This window comes from Melopsittacus undulatus, chromosome 5 (assembly GCF_012275295.1).
Source record: "Melopsittacus undulatus isolate bMelUnd1 chromosome 5, bMelUnd1.mat.Z, whole genome shotgun sequence".
Taxonomy (NCBI): domain Eukaryota; kingdom Metazoa; phylum Chordata; class Aves; order Psittaciformes; family Psittaculidae; genus Melopsittacus; species Melopsittacus undulatus.
In genome coordinates this window covers 32,124,815-32,146,567 of record NC_047531.1, presented here as the reverse complement: position 1 = coordinate 32,146,567, position 21,753 = coordinate 32,124,815, and the positions used below count along the sequence as shown (strand labels likewise).

Below are 21,753 nucleotides of genomic sequence, written 5' to 3'. Positions count from 1 at the left end.
GTAGATAACTATTTTTTTTCCAAATTATACTCCACATCTCTTTCCTTTTTAATTAAAGCATCACAAATATTTTTTTTTAAAAGACTGATATGTATTTGAAAGTGGCACAGCAATGTTTAGTCTAATCAGCTTAGGAGCTGTCTTAGAATATGATTCCAATTTGTTTTCATACATTAGTTATGATGGAAAACTTAAATACATAGCCATATATTTCTATTAGATGCATGAATTTGTCTGTTGTTCAATTATTTTAAAAAATGAGTAATAACGATTAAAAATACAGTTACTAGCTGCAAGCTTGTTTGATAAATTCACTAGAAAGGGTACATTTGCTGGCCTCTGGAAGCCTACTTGTGATACTTGCAGTGTCATATCCTTTTGGTTTTGCAACAAGCCTGGAACTCACAATCCTGCTGAAACAGGACATTTGCAGACAAAATGCCTTATGAAAGAAAGATAGGAAATTAATTTGACCACGAAACAGCGATGTAAAAACATCAACCAGATGAAGAGAAATTTTCTCCAGCATGGAGAAATGTATAAGTCAACTGCACAACTTGATGTTATCATCTGACAGGGAAGTGATCTTTAACATAGAAGATTAGACAGCAAATCAGCCAAACCCATCTGTTATGACATTTGGTTTCCTTAAGATCCATATTCTCTGCAAGTTCATAGAACTGGCTCAAGTTACCAGGAATGAACTACATTATGAGTAACACACAAATATTATTCTAATAACTGGAGCATTCAAACAAAACTAATTTTAGAGCTTTATTAACATACTTATTGCTGGCAACGAATACTTTTAAGGTAATTAATAAAATTAGTCTTGTGAACAATAACAATTATCAACAGATGGGTATTTACTTGCAAAAATATTGTGTTGGGAGCTTTTTAGGACACTGTAGAAGTGTCGCTGTTGTAGTGTATTTAGTTTTGTACTACTTTGTATATATCTGATGCAATATTTGTGCTATTAATTTGCAGTTACAAAAATTGCATAAGAAATAAAAAGAGACTTTCAAGTTATGTGAATGAATCATTTCAAAAACCACTATTTTTCTGAATTTGGTTCAAAACAGCCCACACCAGGATGAATGCAAAGCATATCAACATCTGTAAAAGATCTTGAATCTGATGAATTTGTTAGCCTAAAACATTTGTCTGTCTGTAGAGAATACTGATCTTTGATTTCCAAAAACTGAGCTTTTTTTTTTTTTCCCTTTAACTATGAGGCATAAAAAGAGAAAGTTCAAGGAGGATTCAACACTTCCATAATAGGATTTCTCCTTTATAAAAGGATTTCTCCCTTTTTTTTTTATGTTCATCTTTTTCCCTGTGACTTGATATTCCAGGAGTTCTTTGGAGAAAACCAATTGGGTTTTAATCTTCAAACATGTATTAATATGTTTAACAATGTGTACATGGGTAGTCACTCAGTTTTATAAAACTCAGTGAATAAAAAACGAACCCAGCACATCTCTTGAACTTCAAAGACATAGCATAAGGACAATGTCTTACTAACCAAAACCTCTTAAACATTGCAGATTCTTTGCCTGCATGTGGATAAACCAGCATACGGTCTAACACTTATTTTGATTTCATGGGTGTTGGAAGTGTGAAGAGGAAAAGATTATTTTGTAAAAGACATGAGATTGGCAATTTCATCAAATTGCTCCAGATACCAAGATTTAACTGCAATGTAGAGTTCAAACATAACATCCCAAGCCAGGCTCAGTCTTAAGCATATGAAACAGCCCTTCTTCTCTGGGTCTGCAGATGAAAGAGTCATGAACAGCACGGAGGTAGCAGCTGAGACATCAACGTGCATACAGGGACAAGGTGAGGGTTATCGTGGCACGGTGAACACCATATGGAGTGGGATCCAATGCCAGCGATGGGACTCCCAATTTCCTCACCAGCACAACATTACTCCTGAGAACTTCAAGTGCAAGTGAGTAGATGCATGTGGGTATTCCTGCAGTGGTAGAAGAGCTTAAAAAAAAAGTTTGCAAAGGTTTAGAAATTCATGTCACCAAAGTAGACTATAGGATCCCTGTCCTTTCTCTGTAACCTAATGCATTCACTTGGCTTGCTGATGCTGAAAACCATTTGAACATGGGAAAATCAGTTGTTCAGATCTCAAAATATTAGTTCTAGATGAACTTGTGTGAAACTGTAGAAGGTTTTCTTTATGAACTTTCTCTTCAAGCATATATTCACTATATTTAATCGATTGTGAAGTGTATGGATGTTTTCCAAACTGGGACCTGAATCCCGGTAGTGCTGGTATGCACTATTGTTTTTCTTTCATGGAGGTAAGTACTTGTTCTCAGTTTCATTACTAACTTTAACTTCATATGTCCTAAATGCTACCTAAGTGTAATCTCCTTGGCAACACTTGGCATTATCTATCTTTTCAACTCTTTTTCTGTCTCATTACTAAAGGTACTTAAATGAATATGACTGCTTTTACCAAAGGACCACTAATCTAACCTTTCTGTACAGTACATAAACTCCCAGGAAGTGAATAATCTATTTCTTTTATGTAGTTACTTTAGTCATGCTCTTTCAGTCCTTTTTTCATTGAGCATAGAGAAAACCTAGCTGACCAGCATGGGCACAATGCCTGGTTTGTGCTAAATGTCATTTTTGGCTTGTGCTGGATTTTAATGGTGCCAGGCTCTCAAAGTAAAGAAAATATTCCAGTCTGAGTTCAAATTATTGCCCTAACAATAGCTTGTTTGAGCAAAACAGGTTTGTTGTCTTAATTTTTTCACTGTTATTGTTCAGTTTATCAGTCAAATGCTGTGCATTTTACACATGCCCTGAAAATGTAACAATCATCTTTATAATGGAAAATAGGACCGATCCTGGGCCTCCTCTGTCAGTCTCAGAACCACCTGGAATTTACCAGGAAGTTAATGCTTAAGCCTGATCCCACAGTTTTTTCTCAGACAAAACACCACCTAAAATTGTGCTGCACCTGGGTAACGCTGAAGGTTTAGGCCCTAAAGTCATAAAATGTTCCTAGCATGTTAATAATAAGAGGTTAATATTAGTATTGTTTATTCAGCCAACACTACATGAGTAAAGTCAACAAAACCACTGGTATGCCTGTTCAAAACTCACATGAGTAAGAATTACAGTATTAGGCTCATTTTTTTTTCCATAGTCTGTTATCAGTAAGTGTTGCAGATGGAAAAACAGAATGAAATATGGAGATGCACAGAACCTGGCAACCACTGTCAGGGGATGGGAAAATAAAACTTACAGTTAAGAGGTTTGACTATTTCATGTGAGATGCAAGAGACATTTAAAGATGTTCCCTTGTGACTGACTTTTACTTTAAAGGTAACAGCTGTATAGAATTTCTACAGACATTTTGTTTTTCATGTTCCAAGATTCAGTCTCTTAAATGAATTGCTGACAGACTACAGGACTCTACTTCTCTAAACTCAGCAGAGCCATTCAAAGTACAGGGAATTTTAAGCACTTTTGTAACATTTGTATTTAAAAGCACTTGTAATGGATTGCAGGTGTATCCAATGTCAGCCTGCATACAAATTTTGACAGAGAATGCTGAATAAAAATAGCTATATTGAAAATATTTTTAATCTTCAAATGAAATCTTCTATCCAGTCAAAACATAGGTCCTCTGAAAATTAATTCCCATAGCCATATTCTTATTACATTTACTACTCTTTTTTGACACTGTGTTCTACTGGTTCCTCATTTCCTTGCACTGGACACTGATCAGTAATATCGGATTTTAAGGAGCCTAGATAGTTGCGAATTCATCATAAAAAGCAATAGAATGCATCAGTGTGTTTAGGTTATCCCTGTTGTGAGCTAACATATTTATTTTTATAGGGATTTGAGGGAGAACTACTGCAGAAATCCAGATGGATCTGAATCACCCTGGTGTTTTACCACTGACCCAAACATCCGTATTGGTTATTGCTCCCAGATTCCTAAGTGCGATGTATCAAATGAGCAAGGTAACAGAAGAAAGGTCGATAGCGTGATTTTAAGTGAATGCTGTACTGTTCCAAATGGCAGATAGGCAGGCTGGAAAAATAGAGAAGTTAGTCTCAGTACATCTGTATTACACCTGTGTAGTTCTGCTTTAGCTTTATTTGCATATTTGGGATTCATCATGGTGTAAATGAGATTCGCTTCTCAGTTCATGTTTCGATTCCAACAGGGAAAGCTGCAGCAAAGATTTGTTATTGGATCTGATTTTTAGACAAGACAAATCAGAGTGCCATTTTATATTAACTGGAGATACATTTTATATTAACTGGAAATCTGCTCCAATCTCTGACCTTTCTTAGTTTGAAAGCCCTTTTCCCAGAGCTAAAGCAATTTCCTTGGTTTACAGTCTATTTATAATTGCATATGAGGCCATCAAACACAATATTTTAAATGTATTTTTTTCCATTAACTCCCTTGTCTGTAAGATGTTGAACTGAAAGAAAACCACATGGGACTTCACATGTAACCTCTTAGATTCAAGCTGTTGTCTTTGCCTGTAAAGTCCACTCCAAGTCTTCAGGCAAATGTTTTTCCCGTGAGGTCTTAGTGGTACTCTAAGGAGTATTATTGCATCTTGAGAACTGATGTCAATCACAGCATAAACTGAGGTTAGGACATCAGACCTATGACCCTACATTAGGTTGCATTAAGATCTCTATCTTTAAATTTTAGCCTTTTTTTTCCTTTAAAATTTGAGAAGTTGCAGTTGCAAAAGTTATTCAGAGAAAGGATTAAACTTTTTCTTTCATTTTGTATTTTCTGTAAAGTATCAATTATCCAAAAGTAAAAATACTGATGAATATGAAATGAAATACTTTATGCAAAAACTCTTTAGAGTAGTGATCATTTTAAACAATCCACTTGAAAAGTCTCAGAAAGGCTTACGATAAAAGCTTATGAATTAAACATGACTTCTGTTGGAGCGAACAGGCAAGTTTCTGAATTACATTAAAATTAAAGTCATGTTGATTTTTTTTTTTTGTTTTGCCAAAGTAGAATTTAAGTCTAGGATTATATACTCTTGCCAGTATCCAGAATCTACATAAAGGTAAGGTTTTTCAAATAGGCTGAGTGCCTGTTTTTTTAGGATGAAGGAATAGCGGGGCATTTTTGTTTTGTATACAGCAGCTCCTGACAACTTTCAGGATATTCTGTGTGACCGTTTTAAATTAACCATAAACTATTTATGAAGGATATTTTTCCAGTTTATCTAAGTAAGGCAAAGTTTAAAATGCTACTGTTTTGGGAATGGGGGCCTCAAGCAGGACATTATGTATCTGATTCTGAAAACTTTCTCCCATTTTCTTTCTGATTTGATTTATACAGTTGACTGATTTATACTGTATAGTGTTTGCTAAATATAACACTTGTCTTTAATTATTTGAATTACTGATGGAAATGAGGAGTTTTCTCTTCAAAGCTATACAATCACCTTCCACTTCTTTTTGTCTCAACTTCCTTTGTTCAGATTGCTATCGTGGCAATGGAAAGAGTTACATGGGGAACCTATCCAAGACAAGATTTGGGCTAACTTGCTCCACATGGGACAAGAATATTGAAGACTTACGTAGGTGTGTACATATGAAACAAAAAGAGATGGTTCAGTGAGTCCTGAATAAATACTGCCTCCAGATGGCATCTCTTTTTTTCTGCAGTGATTCTAAAATAGCCCCTTATGCCCTGGAGCTTTCAGTATCTTCTTTTTTTTCCCCCCCTTTAAATGTATTACACAACATGTCTTTGTTCAGGCTAACCACTAATTGCAGGCTTTGGGATGTTTCTTAGTGTTTAGTTTACTGGCCTGGTTTACCAGGCCTTACTTTGTCCTTGAAAGTTTTGCTCTATGAGAGAATAGCAAGAATGAAGTAGGAAACGGTTCTCTCATCAATCTGATCTCATAGCTCATGCTGCTTGAAGCAGGAGGTTAGACTTTAAACTACCTAAGTTCCCTTACAGCATGAAATTGAGTCTTGAGACTATGATCTAATGATACTGACATCAAATTACATGAAAGCAACTTGTATTTTCTGTTATCATATTCAAGTAGTAGAAATGGCAAGTTACTTTATTTGTTAATGTAAAAAATGAATCAGCAGTAAGTACAAAAGAAGTTGTGAGTTTTCAAGACTATTTTGATCATATGCTGTCTTTGCTGGTTCAGAATAGTTGATCAGTAAATGAAAAGAGCAAGGACTTCCACATACTGCACAAAGAGATTAATAAAAAGTTTCTACGTATGAGATATTACATTAGTGTCTCAGATGGAAACAGTTTTTCCTTCATTTTCTTTTAGTTTCTGAGGTAGATGTGATTATTTCAGTATTACCTTTGGTACTTGTTTTGCTAGTGCTCATGATCACCACAGTCATAGTGCCCAACCTATTGCCCTCTGGAATTTGGCTGTCCCAGGGCCAGAGGCAGAATACATATTCCCGCATACTGGCCATGTAAGGAAGGAAGAATTTTAAGATCATGCATTCTGAGAGTGCTAATAAGTCTTCAGTTAGCTGTGAATGAGACTGGATGCTTGATGTAATTGCATTCATACAGTCTTGAGCACAGATGAGCCTTTCTTCTCTTACTCCCACAAATTTTCCATCTGGGAACATCTTTTGGGAGTTACCTGTCTCACTGCAGCAGTTACTCTGGCTATGGGTGTGCTAGAGGCAGCATGCATGGATGGTTATGAACTGAAAAAGGGAGTGCAGCTGTAACTTCAGAATCTTGTAAGTGTCAATCTGATAAGCCAGAAATAAACAGATTTCTCTGCTTCAGATTTTTACCCCAAATTTTCACTTTTAAAAGTGCCTCATACAGGTTTGCAATTTAGGACACCTATTGCTGCAGTTTGTCTGAGCCATTCATCCTTCTCCTTGCCTTCTGCTCAGTCTGTCTAACTTTCTTGTGTTTGTCTTTACTTTGTCTAAGATTCATCTTTCTTTGCAGATTCAGTGGTCCCTTGTACTAGCTGTAAATCTGGAGGAGGAAGGTACCTGTGCTCCCAGAGAGGCCTGTAGATTTGCTGAGGGCAACACATACTCTCTTCTAATCAGTGTAATGATCCCTGCTGAGGGTGTTCAGGGATTTTAGCTTTAATGGCAGACCAATAAACCTCACAGCTGTACAGTGGACACAGAGCTTAAAATATCAACTAGAGGAAACTTGGACCCAGATCCAGCAAATATCTGGGTCTCATCTTCCCTTTGATTTTAATCAGCCTGAAACCCTGACCTGTAGGCTTCTCAATCAGCTAATATTACAATGTGGAGCAAGGCAACATTTAACCTTTGAAAATTTGGGCTATAGTATAAAGCTTTTCAGCACTTTGAATTTTTTTTTCCCTGTAGGCATATACAAATATTCAGAGAACCAGATGTTAGTAAACTGAAGAAAAACTATTGCCGCAATCCAGATGATGATTTTCATGGTCCCTGGTGTTACACAGATGATCCTCTCGTTCCCTGGGATTACTGCCCTATTTCTCGATGTGAGTACTTGGTGTGCCTCAGGCGTTGTCAACTGTGCAGTCCCAGTGAAACCATGGTGTCACATGCATAGGCATACCTTTGTACTGTCACTTGTGACAGCAGATAATGTGTGATTCTATCAAGAATCAATTGTGCATGACTGAGAAGGAAAGGACAGAAGTTGCTTGTGTAATATATGAACAAGGGGTCATTTTCCTTGACCAGCTTGGAGATTTCAAGGCTTATTTATGCAGCAGGAGCATAAAAGGGCTATTACAGATGGTTAAACATTTTCCAACAGATCTAGCTATTGAATGAGTGCTGGATGGAGACAAAGAATTGTCTAGTGGTCAGAAAGCTGGCTATGGCCTCAAGAAACCCAGAGACAGTTATCTTCTGTGCTACAAGCTTCACAGACTCTTTGTGTGATCTGTATTTGTTTGTAAAGTTAGGATAACTCACTACATATATGCTGGAGTGTATATGTGCTATATAGATTAGATTCTGCTTTTGGATGTTTATAGGATGATTTAATTCCTGGCAAGAACTAGGAACATCACGCCTCTAATGTTGCATGTTAAAACCTAAATAGATTAAATAAACAGAATTAAAGACCCTAGGGAATACAGTAATAGACTGATGTTCAGTGGAAAAGAATAGGTTTATGCTGAAAAATGTGTAATTCCATTTATGTTCTTTTCTTTTTTTCTCAATTCTTATTTCTAAATCACTGTGCTGTATATCCCGAGAGAACAATTAAATGGTAAATCAGGCCTTTGAATTAATTTCTGTGATCTCTAGAGGTTAAAGATAATGTTACATTCATTCCTAGCAGCAATCTGCTGTGTTTCCTCATAGTCTGAACTTCAGCATCTCTAAGAGGCGATACTTCAAGTCTCAGGTGATATTTTGGCATCTATGTAAATAGTAAACAAACTGGAAAAGGTTATTTGTGTCAATGTAGATAAAGAACAACAGCTGAAGGAGTATAAATTTTATTCACTATAAATAGTGAATATATAAGTTCATTATCTGCATCTATGAATTCCTAACAAAATATTCACAGCAAACATTTATAGGTTACATGGCAATGGTATTATGGTTCCTGGAAACAACCTCCAGAGCTGTAATATGTCTGTTTTACAATTGTAACTCATATGCACAAGTATTAAACTACTAATAGCTCACTCAGGTACTGATAACCAGCTTAACCAGTACAGAAAAATGCTAGCAGTTCCCAGATGTGCTCACTTAATGCCTTTAGTTGGTCTCATCAAACAGCATTCACTCTCTCTATATATATATGCACATATATATAGATACATGTATACATATGCATGCAAATACACATACAGAGATGCATATGTTATACATACACATGGAAATTTAGTTGCATATATAAATGTATACCTTTAGAGAGCGAGAGAGAGATTTACTTAATGGTGGAAACCTAGTTGGATGAGGCTGTTTCAATTTTACCTGGGCAAATTTTTTGTAGCTACACCTGTACCTCTAGCTTGTAATGTTGGGTCACTCTGCAGGCTTTGCTGAAGGCAAGAACTTTGAACGAGGTCTAAGCAAGCTCATTGGAACTGTATTTTGACTTGGACTAGATGCAAGAACCAAACCAGATTCTGGGTAACATATTTTGATAAGGCTAAGTTTTTTGCTGATAGCAAGGGAGAAGGAAATTTGAAGTTTCAAGGGTTTTCGAGGAGATTAGGATTTTTCATTAAATCTGATTTATATTTAACTATGTGACTTCAATACTTCCTGAAAGCTTATAAAAAAGTCACAACTTAATTTTTCAGCACTTGCTCTTATGAATTAAATATATAGGTTGAACATAATAGATAGTCTGATGTATTCAGGATTCAGCCAAGAAGGAAAATACTTTAAACTCCTGTTGCAAAATATTTAATTGTTTACTTCTACTGGGATGAAATTGTGCCTTTCTGTTAACCCTTACTAGACTGTGCTTTTGCAGAGTAATAAAGGAATGACTGAAGTTTAAAACTTTGTGAACTACTAAAATTTGCAATATGTCATTTTGCTGTTCATTTTTATTTTGTTCAACTGTTAGATACGTGTTAATTTTGTATTATGGCTATTTTATGTTTCTGCCTAGGTGAAGGGGATACAACTCCTACTACAACCAGCTTGGATGGTAAGTAAATCTGCAGAAGTACTGTCCAGTGCATATATTATATTCTCTAAGACTAGCCATTTCTTTCGTATTGGGAAATAAAAGAAATATCAGTTAAAGATTAAAACAAATATAGATTAAAGAAAATAGGTTTTACGAGAGGAAAATGTAGAATAGTTTTATTATACTCCTTTATGTATACTCACCTGTCTTGCCAGTGGTGAGATATGGTAATGATTTACAATGTTTTCTCTATAACTATGTAAATCTCAAAAAAAGAAAAACCAACCCATATTGAAATATATATCTTTTATATTGCCAATGCATTTTTATATAGACTGACTCAACTTCACTGAAGTAGGTTTGATGAAATATATCTCGATAGCGCAGGAAAGTTAATCCATAATAAATGTTGACCTTCTTGTGGTCCTTATGTGCAACTGTACAGGTTTCCTACCACTGTTTTTAGTAAAATGTGATCTCTGGACCTGCTTTCAGATACTGTCATTCCTTGTGCCTCAACAAAACATTTGAGAGTTGTAAATGGAATCCCAACACAAACTAACGAAGGATGGGTGGTTAGCTTGACATACAGGTAACTATAACTTTGGTTAGAAAGATGTATGAATATATTGGTTTTGGAGCTGTAGAACTGACCATAATAAGAATGCTTCTGGATTGCAATCAAATTCTGTAAAAGCAGAAAAGCAGCATTCCTGGAACATCAGGTGATTTTATAGTATTCATACTGTCAGTGAAATATTTACATGTTCATTGTCACTAACTTACACACATGAGCTTATGAAGCATTCATAGCATTCTGCTTTTTTGATTAGCTGCTGCAAACTTTTTCATAACATTGGCTTAGCATCCAGCACTAAACTGTTTATTTTAGAAACTGTTACCAAAAAAATTGAGTTTCATGTAAATATTTTCACTTCAACAACAGTGCATTTAGTTGAGAAGTGTTGGATTCAGGATTTATATCCATGTCAGATTTAGCTTTCTGCTCATACCATTGCATACAATTCAAAGTAGGAGCTATAAGGGAATCCTTTTCATTCTCTAAACCAAGTCCCTAACATGTACAGCTGGAAATGTGTATTACATTATGGCAGATCTTAACTTACTACTGTGTAAAAGCCAGAACATAAATTACCATTTCCTATGATCATTACTCTGCTTCATAACTCATCAGCTGGAAGTGTTAATCGTTAATATACCTCATGTATCTGTCCTGTATCTCCTACAATGAAAAAAAAAAAAGAAAAAATGTAAAAAAAAAACAAAGTCTTTTTTGTTGTTGTTTTTTTTGTCTGGTGATATAAACTAAGATATGGCTCAATTCTGTTACCTTATGATTCATCTCTTTTAAAACCATGCTGTAACCAGGTCTTAAATGGAAAAATGGAGTAAAGGTAAACCTCTTGTCTTCTACTCTGCTTCACTGCTAAAATAATTCTGGGTACTTCCCATTCTTGATGATCTTTGCATCTTATGAGATCAAATCAGAGCTAGACCTTTCTGGAAGGGTAGTGGAAGATGCAAAAAGACATTTCTAAAGGACCATCACTCTATTCCTAGACTAAATAACCAATCAGGTGGGCTGAATCATTCCTAGAAAAGTTTATCCATGCACTTGTTTTAAAGCAGCCTTGATGTTTGAGGAAATTTTAGACAGGTAAGGTGAAATACATCTGGCTGCCTAGAAATTAAATAACTTACATTAAGGCAATTGAACCTGGATTTTGTGCTATGCAACAAAATTCCATGAAGTAGATGTGTGCTTAAATGGTTGCAGATTCTTCACTGAATTCTTGGAATACTCCAACAGCAAAATACAATTTTAAGTATTACATGTGGGCATAAAAATGCAGTTTTATTTTTGTATTGTTACCAAGGAAGCAAATAGAATGTTGTCTGAAACAAAAAATTAATGTCTTCAGGTCTTTTGCAAAAATCTAACTGCACACCTCAAAATGGAATTGCCATGTCCAAATTGTAAAGGCTTAGTGCAACATAGGAACTTGTATTTTGTAACTAAGGCCCACTTCTAAATATTAAATTGATCAATGACAAAATTTCTTATATATTCAATCCAGATCCTCTTATCAGGTGAATTTAAGTGTATTTGCATGAATTTCATCTATTTCATTGAATGAATTCTGGATATGTCCTATGTTTAAAGTAGTAGTCAATCTTCTAAAGCAGAGGATTGTAGTGGTTCAAGCCACACAACTCATTCACTCACTCCCCCCCTTGCTCACCCAACTCCTGGAGAGTTGGGGAGGAGAATCCAAAGAATGTAGCTCCCACGGGTTGAGATAAGAACAGTTTAATCACTAAGGTATAACACAAATCACTACTGCTACTACCAATAATAGTAATAACGATAAAGAAAATAACAAGTGAGGAGAATACAACACCTCACCAGCCACCAACCCATAACTCACCCCACCTTGTCCGACCAATCACTGATCAATACCTCCTCCAACCCCCAGAACCCTAGCCCTTCTGGGTAACTCTCGGTTACATCCTGGGTATGACGTGCTGTGGTATGGAATACCTCTTTGGCTAGCCTGGGTCAGTTGTCCTGTCTCTGCTTACTCCTGCCCTCCCCTCCTCCCTGGCAGAGCATGAGGCTCAGAAAGCCCTTGGACAAACCAAACATTTGAGCAGTAACTCAATACATACATGCTATCAGCACCGTTCCCAACCCAAAAGTCAAAACACAGCACTGCACCAGCTACCAAGAAGGAGAAAAAATTACTGGTTGCTGAACCCAGGACAAGGATACAGTCTTATAAATTCATCTTGATAATGAGTGATGTAAACATAACATGGAAGCATGCATATACTCCTTGATTGTGACTTTTTTTTGTAATAATACTGGGCAGAATATATATTTTAGAAAGAATCCAAACTTTTGGATCAGATATTTTGTTCCTCAACCAAAATAAAATAAAAAAAAAAAAATAACGTAGAGAAGCTTCTGTGTTATTCTGCTGTCTTTGAACTCCATACAGAGTCTGGACTCCTTCCAGAAGTTCTTTGCAAAGCGTTGAGCATTTGTGTGATTTGAATTTATAAATTCCAAGATTTTAAGCTTTTCCTGAATTGCTGACAATTCTGATTCACTTTCCAAAGGGCTGCAGAAAATAAATGTGATTTTGGAGGCAGAAAGAAGGAAACTAATTAATCTGCATTCCACAGTCATCTTTATTTTTGAAAGAACTGTCATGCTTAATTGCTTTAATTTTACTTGATATATTATGCGGTAGGTTTTGTATAATCGTATGTAGGATGTCACACATTGCAGATTGTTTCCAACTGAAATATGTGGGGACAGAAATCTCAGAGGGCTTGTAATCAAATAGGAACTCGCCACCTTGAGGTCAATACTTTGAATAATACCTACATGAATAATGATCAAATGTTGTTTACATCTGGTGGCAGTTTGGGGACTTGCTTGAGTGTTTCAGTCCAGTTCCTGTTACAAAGAATTAGCTTTCTTTTTTATTATTATTATATATTTTTTTTTAATTAGGTCTCATTACAATTGAGTTTTGAAACAGCTAAGGGAACAGAGTGACTAAGTTTCTCTTTGCTCTTGGCTTTACACATTGGAGTAAATCTCTGCAAGTTTATGTTACTGTAAGTGTTGAAATTGTAGGGCAGAGGGATAGAAATGTGTTTTTTGCAGACTGACAGTCATCTACCTTTCACCAGGATGGGGAAATACATACATATGTGGGGAACAAAATTATTCTTTAAATGTTTGGAATATGTAGAAAATCATTCTATTACCTCTTTTTTACATTTTTTTTTCTTCTTTCTCCCAGGAATAAGCATATCTGTGGAGGTACTTTAATAAAGGAAGAGTGGGTTCTAACAGCAAGGCAGTGTTTCCCTTCTCGGTACAGTAGTCTGTAGTTTTGCAATATTGAAATATGTCTATTTTTTGGGATCTTATCAGCACAGCACCTCTTCAACTTAAATGAAGCTTTTTTCTCTCCTGTTTGGCTTTAACACTGCTTTTCTGATATAAAAGGCCTGTGGGACCTTGGTATTATCTATTTTTATTGTTGTTAATCTAAAAGGGTTTTGGCTATTCAACATAGAAGTATAAATATATTTTCCAACTCCAATGGTTAGACAATTGCTTCTTTATGAAAATAATCTCATGCTTCTGCTTAGCTCGACAAAATAAAATAGAAAACTTGGGCAAATCTCAAAAAAATCAAAGGTTTATATTGTCCAAGGATCTAAATGTTTGGATACAATTAGGAAACAAAAATTAGATTTTAGTAATAGTTAAAATTATGTAACGTCTTCAGACCAAAAGCTTACATCAGAGCATGTTTATTTTGGAATAGAAGTTGGCAGCAGAAACCCATTTCTGGTGAAGAGTATTAGTTAAGATCTAACATTTTAAACAGTTTTTTTTAGTTATTGTATCATATGCTTGTCAAAATCCTAACTAACTTGCCTCATTTAGGTACAAAGATTTGAAAGATTACAAAGCCTGGCTTGGAGTCCATAATATCAAAGGAAAGGGAGAGGAGAAGCATAGACAAGTTCTGAATATCTCCCAGTTGGTATATGGCCCTGCAGGATCAGATTTGGTCTTGCTGAAACTTAGCAGGTTTGTAGCCATTATTGTGAATTCCAGAACTCTCAACCAAAGAATGAGATTCTTTCTAAAGAAGACTTGCAAATTCAGTTCACTGCCATCTTTGATACTACATTTGATACCGCATGATGATGATGTCTGTATAGAATAAACTTCCAAAGAAAAGAGATTTTAATTTGTATATGCAGAAATGCAGATTCATCTATCTTAATCAGTACAGAAAAATGGTGCCTATATGGTTTTCTAGATAACTTTTCTAACCAAGTTTAGGTTTGTTAGGAGGGTTTTTTGGTTTGGTTTGTTTGTCATTTTGTTGTTTTGTTGTTTTTTTTTTTTTTAAATAACAATCCGCATGCACTAGTATATGGTCTAAATTTAGAGAATAAGCACCAGATTGTAACTGAGATCCCTGTGTATATATGAACTTTCAAACTTTCTCCATATTAACAAAGCTGTATATTCAAACAAAATGCAATCATTACTTACTTTTAAGATGAAAACCCAAGTTAAATAGCACAATAGTGCTGACAGCATTTCAAGAAATCTTTTGACAGCTAACAGCTGTAGCACAAAAAGTAGGTAGAAGAATCTATCAAAGATGGAAAAGAATTGGCATAGGTTTTGATTCCTGTTGAAGTTATTTTTCAGATACATTTTAGGTAGAGTAAAATCCATGGTATCTATTATTTGTTTTCTCTTTTCAGACCTGCCATATTGACAAATTTTGTAGAAATAATCCGATTGCCCATTTCTGGATGTACCATTCCAGAGAAGACCAGTTGCAGTGTTTATGGATGGGGATACACAGGATGTAAGAAACTATTTTTAAAAACTAAATGAATGCATTGACAGCTTACCTCCTCTTGTCATTATAGGTGAGACTGCTGGTATTGCCTGATGCCACGATTGTGCGACAGTTTTTTGTTATAAAATGCAGTTTCAATTTTTTCCCAATTTTGTAAATCTTTGAGCATTTCACCTGAGACCATTTAATATAAAATGTTTTCTCTAGTCCAACTTTTATTTTTTGTTTGTTTAATAGACAAGCAAAATGATTCAAATATTTCAAAGAATGAACTAGCAAAATATATTGTTCTATGTGTTTACAAAATGTGGCAAAAAAAATTTGCAGAGTTCTAAAGCTTTTTTTAAACATTCCAATTCATCTACTTGAGCAGTCTTTCTGTATCCCAAAGCAGGCCACCCTGTGGAAACACTAACAGAGTTATGTAATCAAAGACGTAATTAAGATATACAAAGACATTGAGTTAAGGATGCATAGGCAGTCCTAAGTCTGACATTCCCTAACTTTTCAGTACTTGACATTGCAACCTTACTAACGTTTATTAAACACAGGTTTTCTGTGAAGTAAATAGAAATATGTGGGTGAAGAGACATTTAGTTAGGCTGGTAAATACTATATTTGCCTAATTATGTGTTGATGATAAAGTTAATAGCTGCCAGTTGACAATAATTACTACAATAATTGCTGTGCTCAAATGTCATTTTGCCACAGACCCTGACTAAGTAGCAGCAACATATTCATGCTCTCCTGGAAGCAAAGCAGAAACTAGATTGTAATTCTGAGGCTCTCTTCTTTGTAGTCACTACACTGCATTACTTTGTGGGTGGCAAGTAATCTGTAGCAGCCGTTTCTCAGATGACTACATTTGGTGTTCCCAGCATGGCCATATTAGCCATCCTCTGCAAGGAACGGCTGTCTGGAGGACAGGAAAGTCAGGCTGGAGCATGGTGCAGCATTGCAGGAAAGCTTATCTTACTAGAACTGATAAGGAATTTGAAATGCTGTGGAGTTACATAATGCAGTGAATACATAACATCTGTCTTCCAAGGGCTTTGTACTATATTATTTTATGCACTACTTATTATAATCCTCACAGCATCCCAGTCAGGAAAGCAGTAAGTGTTACATCCATTTTTTTTCAAGAAAACAGGATAGTAAGTCAGTGAAGAGCAAGCTTGTTGTTTTCTTTTGATGGCTGGGCAGAGAATGCACAAGTCTAGGCCCTTTATTTATCTTTGCAGCTTGTACAGACTTGTCTTTCGACATGTAGAACAAGAGTAAGCTCTACAGGGCTCCTGCTTCCTGACCTTCACGCTGATGAATGGAGATTGCAAAAGCCTATGGCTCTGCCCTCGCAGGCACAGTCATTCAGTGTAGCTGAACCAGCACAGAATAAGAAAGACTCTGCTCTGTTACAATATTTTTCAAGTCACAAGTCCTTCCCTAGGCCGTGCAGGCACTCTTACATGCTAAATTGTGTTTGAAGGAGAGAGCAAAATCCTCACTCCACTCATGGGAGAGACAATATTCTCAGCTCTGATTTCTGTGATGTGACAGGGCAAGTTGGTGTTGAACAGTAGGGTAAAACCAGATCCCTATCCCTTGCTTCTAATACAAAAAACTTCTCCAGATATCTTGAGAGAACTGAACAGACATGCCCATCAAACAAATTTCTTGCAAATCTCATTTGCAGCAAATATAAGAAATCCAAAAGGCAAATGCATTGTGAGAATGGGGATGGACAGATAATGTGTTTACTGCTGGGAAAGTACAATAACTGAAGTTACATGAGTAAGTTTATTCAGATTTGTATCTTCAATTTTTGTTTTTCTTAAAATAGAATAAATTTTTCATTCTCTTTCCAATTCTAGTAATTAACTATGATGGCCTTCTCCGGGTAGCGAATCTGTTTATTTTGGGAAATGAGAAATGCAATCAGTATCTCAAAGGGAAGATCACCGTGAATGAGTCAGAAATCTGTGCTGTGGCTGAAACCATTGGTGCTGGGCCTTGTGAGGTAAATATCACATTTCCTAATATATTCTGAGGAGCCGTCAGCTAAATATAGTTTACCAGAAATAATTTAGCATGTTTTTTTTACAATTATTCTCTCTGCATGAAATTTTTACACCAAAAAAAAAAAAAAACAAGCCCTCTTTTAATATTTTGCACAGGAAAATTATTTCTAATGTCCTATTTTCTGCAAGAGTTCAGGAAAAAGTTTCTTCACTTCAATTTTTCCATACTACCACACTAGTAAAATTTTGCATGAATGTTAAGTATAATCACATGACTATACTCTTTACTAGACCAGGACAAATTTCTGTTTGTATAATTTGATAATGGAGAAAAGACATCTGAGGAGAAATGCTGCAAATCACGTCTTACAGAAAGATATAGTTTTTCATGTGGAAAATCATCCTGATGACATATAGAAGGAGGACAGTCATAAACATGATTATGCATTTAATAACTGGGACAGATGGTTTGCTAATACTGATCCTAACCAACTAGTGAAATTTTCTCTACCCAAGTGTTCTACCAGACCATGGTGAACTGAGGTCTTCAACTGACTACTGAAACCTCTTCCTTTTATTATATTTTCCACATTATCATTATGCTATTGCAAGGTATTTTCTTCAAAATCAAATATTTAATCATAAGTGAGCTCTTAGGCATGTGAAGGCTTATAAATGAAACATCTGCATGGAAGTCTGCAGGGGATCCTGCACTTTGTTTTCTCCTGCTGGAAGAAATGAACTGAATTAATATTAGCAATCAGTCTTAATGACTGCATGGTTTCCTGCTCCCTGAGTTCCCCTTTGAAGCTACTTTTCTCAGCAGAGAACAGGCAGAGAAACAAAATCAGATTGGCAGGTGAAACTCCACTCCTGAAAGTGTTTTATGAGCTGCTCTGATGGTACTGACATAGTTCATTGCTCATGTGGGAACTAATTTGCAGTCAGGAAAAAAAAAGATCTTAACCAAATAAAGGTCAAACATTGTTGTTTCTCTGGTGATCCAGAGAGAATACAATGCTAATTTTCAGCTTTTATTTTTTGAAACACTATCTCACTATCTGATATGAACACTTACTATCTAGTTTTGCAGATAGTTTGCTAGGTTCAGTGTATGTTTTGCCTGGGTAAAAGCTGCAGTATCTGCGTTGAACATAGTGTCTATGTTGTCCTAGATCTATGTGAATGTATCTAAATTGATGTTTCAATCAAATTTAAATGTATTTTAGGGCTAAATAAGACCCAGATCTGAGTTAGCCATACTCCAAATTTTCTCTGAATGCATGTACTGCTGCATAGATGTCTCCTTCACTCAGAATAATGAACAAGAGCATTTTAACATGTTTCAAAATTATGTCTACAAAATATTACTTTTTATTATATATGGAATTCTCCCCCTTTCTTATTAGTATACATAGATTCTTATTCTAGGGCCTCGCAAGATGATGGCCTGACAGAAGAATATTAACCTGGCTTTGTCTGTAGTCTTTGATGCAAAGCCTTTTACCATAACACAGATGTTTATCAGTCAACTCACTTTCTGCTTATCTGGTTTATATCCACATAAGCAAATGTTATGCTTGCAGGTAACCGAAAGAGGACAGTAAGTTCTGGTAGTCTGAAGTCACTAGAATTGCATCAAAAGGTCCATCACAGGATTTAATTTGCACGGGATGTAATCAAAGATTAAAGGCTGACCTTGGCATCGGTTCTTCTAAATTCTGGCTGTGGAACAGATATTGGAAATTGGTTTTTGTCTTATGGCAAGAATAATCCTATTGCCTGTTCATTGAGCTAGGTCACCCCCAAAAGGCTCCAATCAGTAGGAGACAGGTGGGAGCTGTGTATTGAAGCATTTTGAGAAGGGACATTCTTTATGTTTTTTTTTCCTAGAGAGATTATGGTGGTCCTTTGGTTTGTGAACAAAACAGACTGAAGATAGTAGTTGGTGTTATTGTTCCTGGCCGTGGATGTGCCATTCGAAATCGTCCTGGGATTTTTGTCCGGGTCTCATATTATTCCCGGTGGATACACAAGATTATGATGACCTACAGAAAACCCTGAAAACTTGACAACTTCCATTCAAAGAAAGATTTTTGACAGCATGGAATTAATGTGTAATGTAAAGATCAACAATTTTTTAACTACTTGATAGTCAAGTTTGTTGAGCTTCTTTTAATATTTATGGGTGTTTTTGGTGTTTTTGTCTATCGATCAGTGTTGTTTTATAAGTGTTGGAGTGACTTACAGTATATGCAAGTATGGTGACATATCTCCTGAAGATACTTGAATGAGTAAAAAATTTTGCAAAGACATTACTGGATGATAAATGGTTTTGTAGGAATAGATCATATGACCTCTTTTATGCTGCTCTTCAGATTATTTAGGAAGAGAGTAAAATCATAGTTTTATTTATCACATCTTATTATTTCTATGAGCCATATATTTCTCTTCATATATTACAAAAGACCTATTGAGAGATATATGCATCTGTCAAGGACAGCATATATGATCATGTTTCTCTTTCGCCCTTATAAGAGGTCAATATTTCATTAAAAATAATCTCTTTAGAAATTAATCTTTTCATTATTGATGGACTTTGGCAAGCCTGCCGCAAGCAGAGTTCTCATAGAAGTCAATATAACTTCCTTTTACATAGTGTTTATAAAGCCTAGTTTTGCACTTAGTTCCCCCAATGTGTATGTGGTCCTATAATAGATATCTCAAAATCCATTTTGGATGAAGGATGAGACATAAAAGTGGATTGCTTAGTAAACTATTAATCATTTGTTTAAAGTTAGATATAACCATCGATTTACAATGCTAAAAAGAGTATTTCATACAGATTGAAAAATTAATCCTGATTAGCTACTGCTAAATTTCAATCATATATATCAAATCTTCCTCAAGAGACAAGTGTTAAGAACTCATTTGATTTTAATTATTTTGTGTAAGTAACTCTATTTGCATCAGGAAAAAGAATAGTTAGAATAGTTGGATCTGGCACCTGTCTGAGAGACTTAGTACTGGGAAAAGTAAGTTATACATTACTAGGCTTTCAGAGACTTAAGATCTTTAATAAAACCTTACCTAGATTTGTACAAATTTATATCCTCTGTGTAATTGAATTTCAGGGTAATAAAATTATTGCAGATATTGATATGATCTTGTATGTAATAAGGAAAACATCATCAGTAGTTTAGTAGCTTGTGTTTTCTGTCTGTATGTAAAGCCATCACTTTATATTGATGGGGAAAGGGAACTAATAGCATCCATGAAAAGCACGTGTTCTCCTTTAGGCATTTACTGGTATGGCTGGAAGTATTATACAAATATGTTGTTATAGGTGGCACCAATTACCCTGTAATTTCTGGAAAATTGATACAATATATATCAAATTGTTTGTTTTACTACTGTACATGTAATTGCATAAGTAACTGCACTGTTACTTCACTTGTGACTGTGTAACTGTAAATGTTTCCATTACCAAATTGTATGACGTGTATCATATCTAACTGCATAGCCGCTAAGGTGGCATCATGGTGTAGGACATTTCTAAAAGGACATTTCATTCAGAAGACACAGGGTTGAATTTTGCCCTGGCAGAAATTAACCAGTTCAGGGGAGCTGTTCTGGGAGGCATTCTTCATGCTGACTCATCAAAACATTTTCTTCAGCAGTGCACTTTCATTTCAATGGGACTCAAATATGCTTACATCTCCTGGTGAACTGGGATGCTTTTCAGCCCATGCTTAAGTGGTTTGGCATGCTAAGATTTGTGTCAAACATCCAGAAGATTCTACTGGCACATAGGAAGAAGTCTTTCAGCAAGCAGAGCTTCTGAAATTCCTCCTGATGTAAATAGTCTCTTTGGATAAGATGCAACTTCTCTGTACAGCAGATCTGGAGGTGGTGGATGCTACACAGATAGTCTGTACTGATACATTCCAGCTGCCTCTGAAGATTTTATTCTCCTTTTGGGCTTTCTTGCTTGCCAGACCTAAAGAGGACAGGATTTAGCCTGTTGTATTTACAGTTAATTATTGCCATGTATGTGAAGAACATATTCTTAGTAATTATATACTGACCATATCTTACTGAAAGGATTAACTTTTCAAGAGAAAATTTTAAAAAACTCCAAGAGAGTTTTGTCTCCAGTCACAAGCAGAATGTGGATAAAATATATAACTCCATGTTCACTCTTTGTACTCTAAGAATTATTATGTGCCCACTGTATTATATTTGCAGGCATTTTGTTATGTCTAATTAAAATAAATCGAATCGTAAAATATTTTAGTTATAAGCTTCTGCTGTGCAGAAGACTGTGATTTTTATATATATATATACACATATATATATATGATAAAAATACTGTTTTTTGTTAGACAACGTGTAAGGATTTTTACCTTTTTGTTCTGGGCAGCGCCTCAGTAAAATAAATTGTGCAGAGTTGTTGCTCCAGAACTTAACATGTTTGTATGCACTTGCTTATTGGGTGCTCTTGCTCTCCCTATATCAGTATAGAGGGCACATGAGACTCTGAAGAGCAAGGGAAGAGAAGAATAATGATATGTGGTAATGAATTTGTACTTCATTTATTCCTGTGAATATTTCTTGTTGGTACCAATGGTACCGTACCAGGC

The 21,753-nt window shown here is 35.6% G+C and overlaps 1 protein-coding gene across 1 annotated transcript in view; it reads left to right on the top strand.

Annotated features, from left to right (window-relative positions):
• The window catches only part of HGF (hepatocyte growth factor), a 57,041-nt gene extending 35,557 nt beyond the window's left edge, over positions 1 to 21,484 (top strand). Inside the window, exons 8-18 of the mRNA XM_031048326.2 lie at positions 1,783 to 1,957; positions 3,877 to 4,004; positions 5,510 to 5,612; positions 7,389 to 7,528; positions 9,637 to 9,675; positions 10,153 to 10,249; positions 13,497 to 13,571; positions 14,153 to 14,299; positions 14,992 to 15,098; positions 16,964 to 17,109; positions 19,004 to 21,484. Coding sequence (XP_030904186.1) covers positions 1,783 to 1,957; positions 3,877 to 4,004; positions 5,510 to 5,612; positions 7,389 to 7,528; positions 9,637 to 9,675; positions 10,153 to 10,249; positions 13,497 to 13,571; positions 14,153 to 14,299; positions 14,992 to 15,098; positions 16,964 to 17,109; positions 19,004 to 19,174 — 1,328 coding nt within the window. The 3' untranslated portion in view covers positions 19,175 to 21,484. The remainder of the gene's footprint in view (positions 1 to 1,782; positions 1,958 to 3,876; positions 4,005 to 5,509; positions 5,613 to 7,388; positions 7,529 to 9,636; positions 9,676 to 10,152; positions 10,250 to 13,496; positions 13,572 to 14,152; positions 14,300 to 14,991; positions 15,099 to 16,963; positions 17,110 to 19,003) is intronic.
• The last annotated feature ends 269 nt before the right edge of the window (positions 21,485 to 21,753 follow it).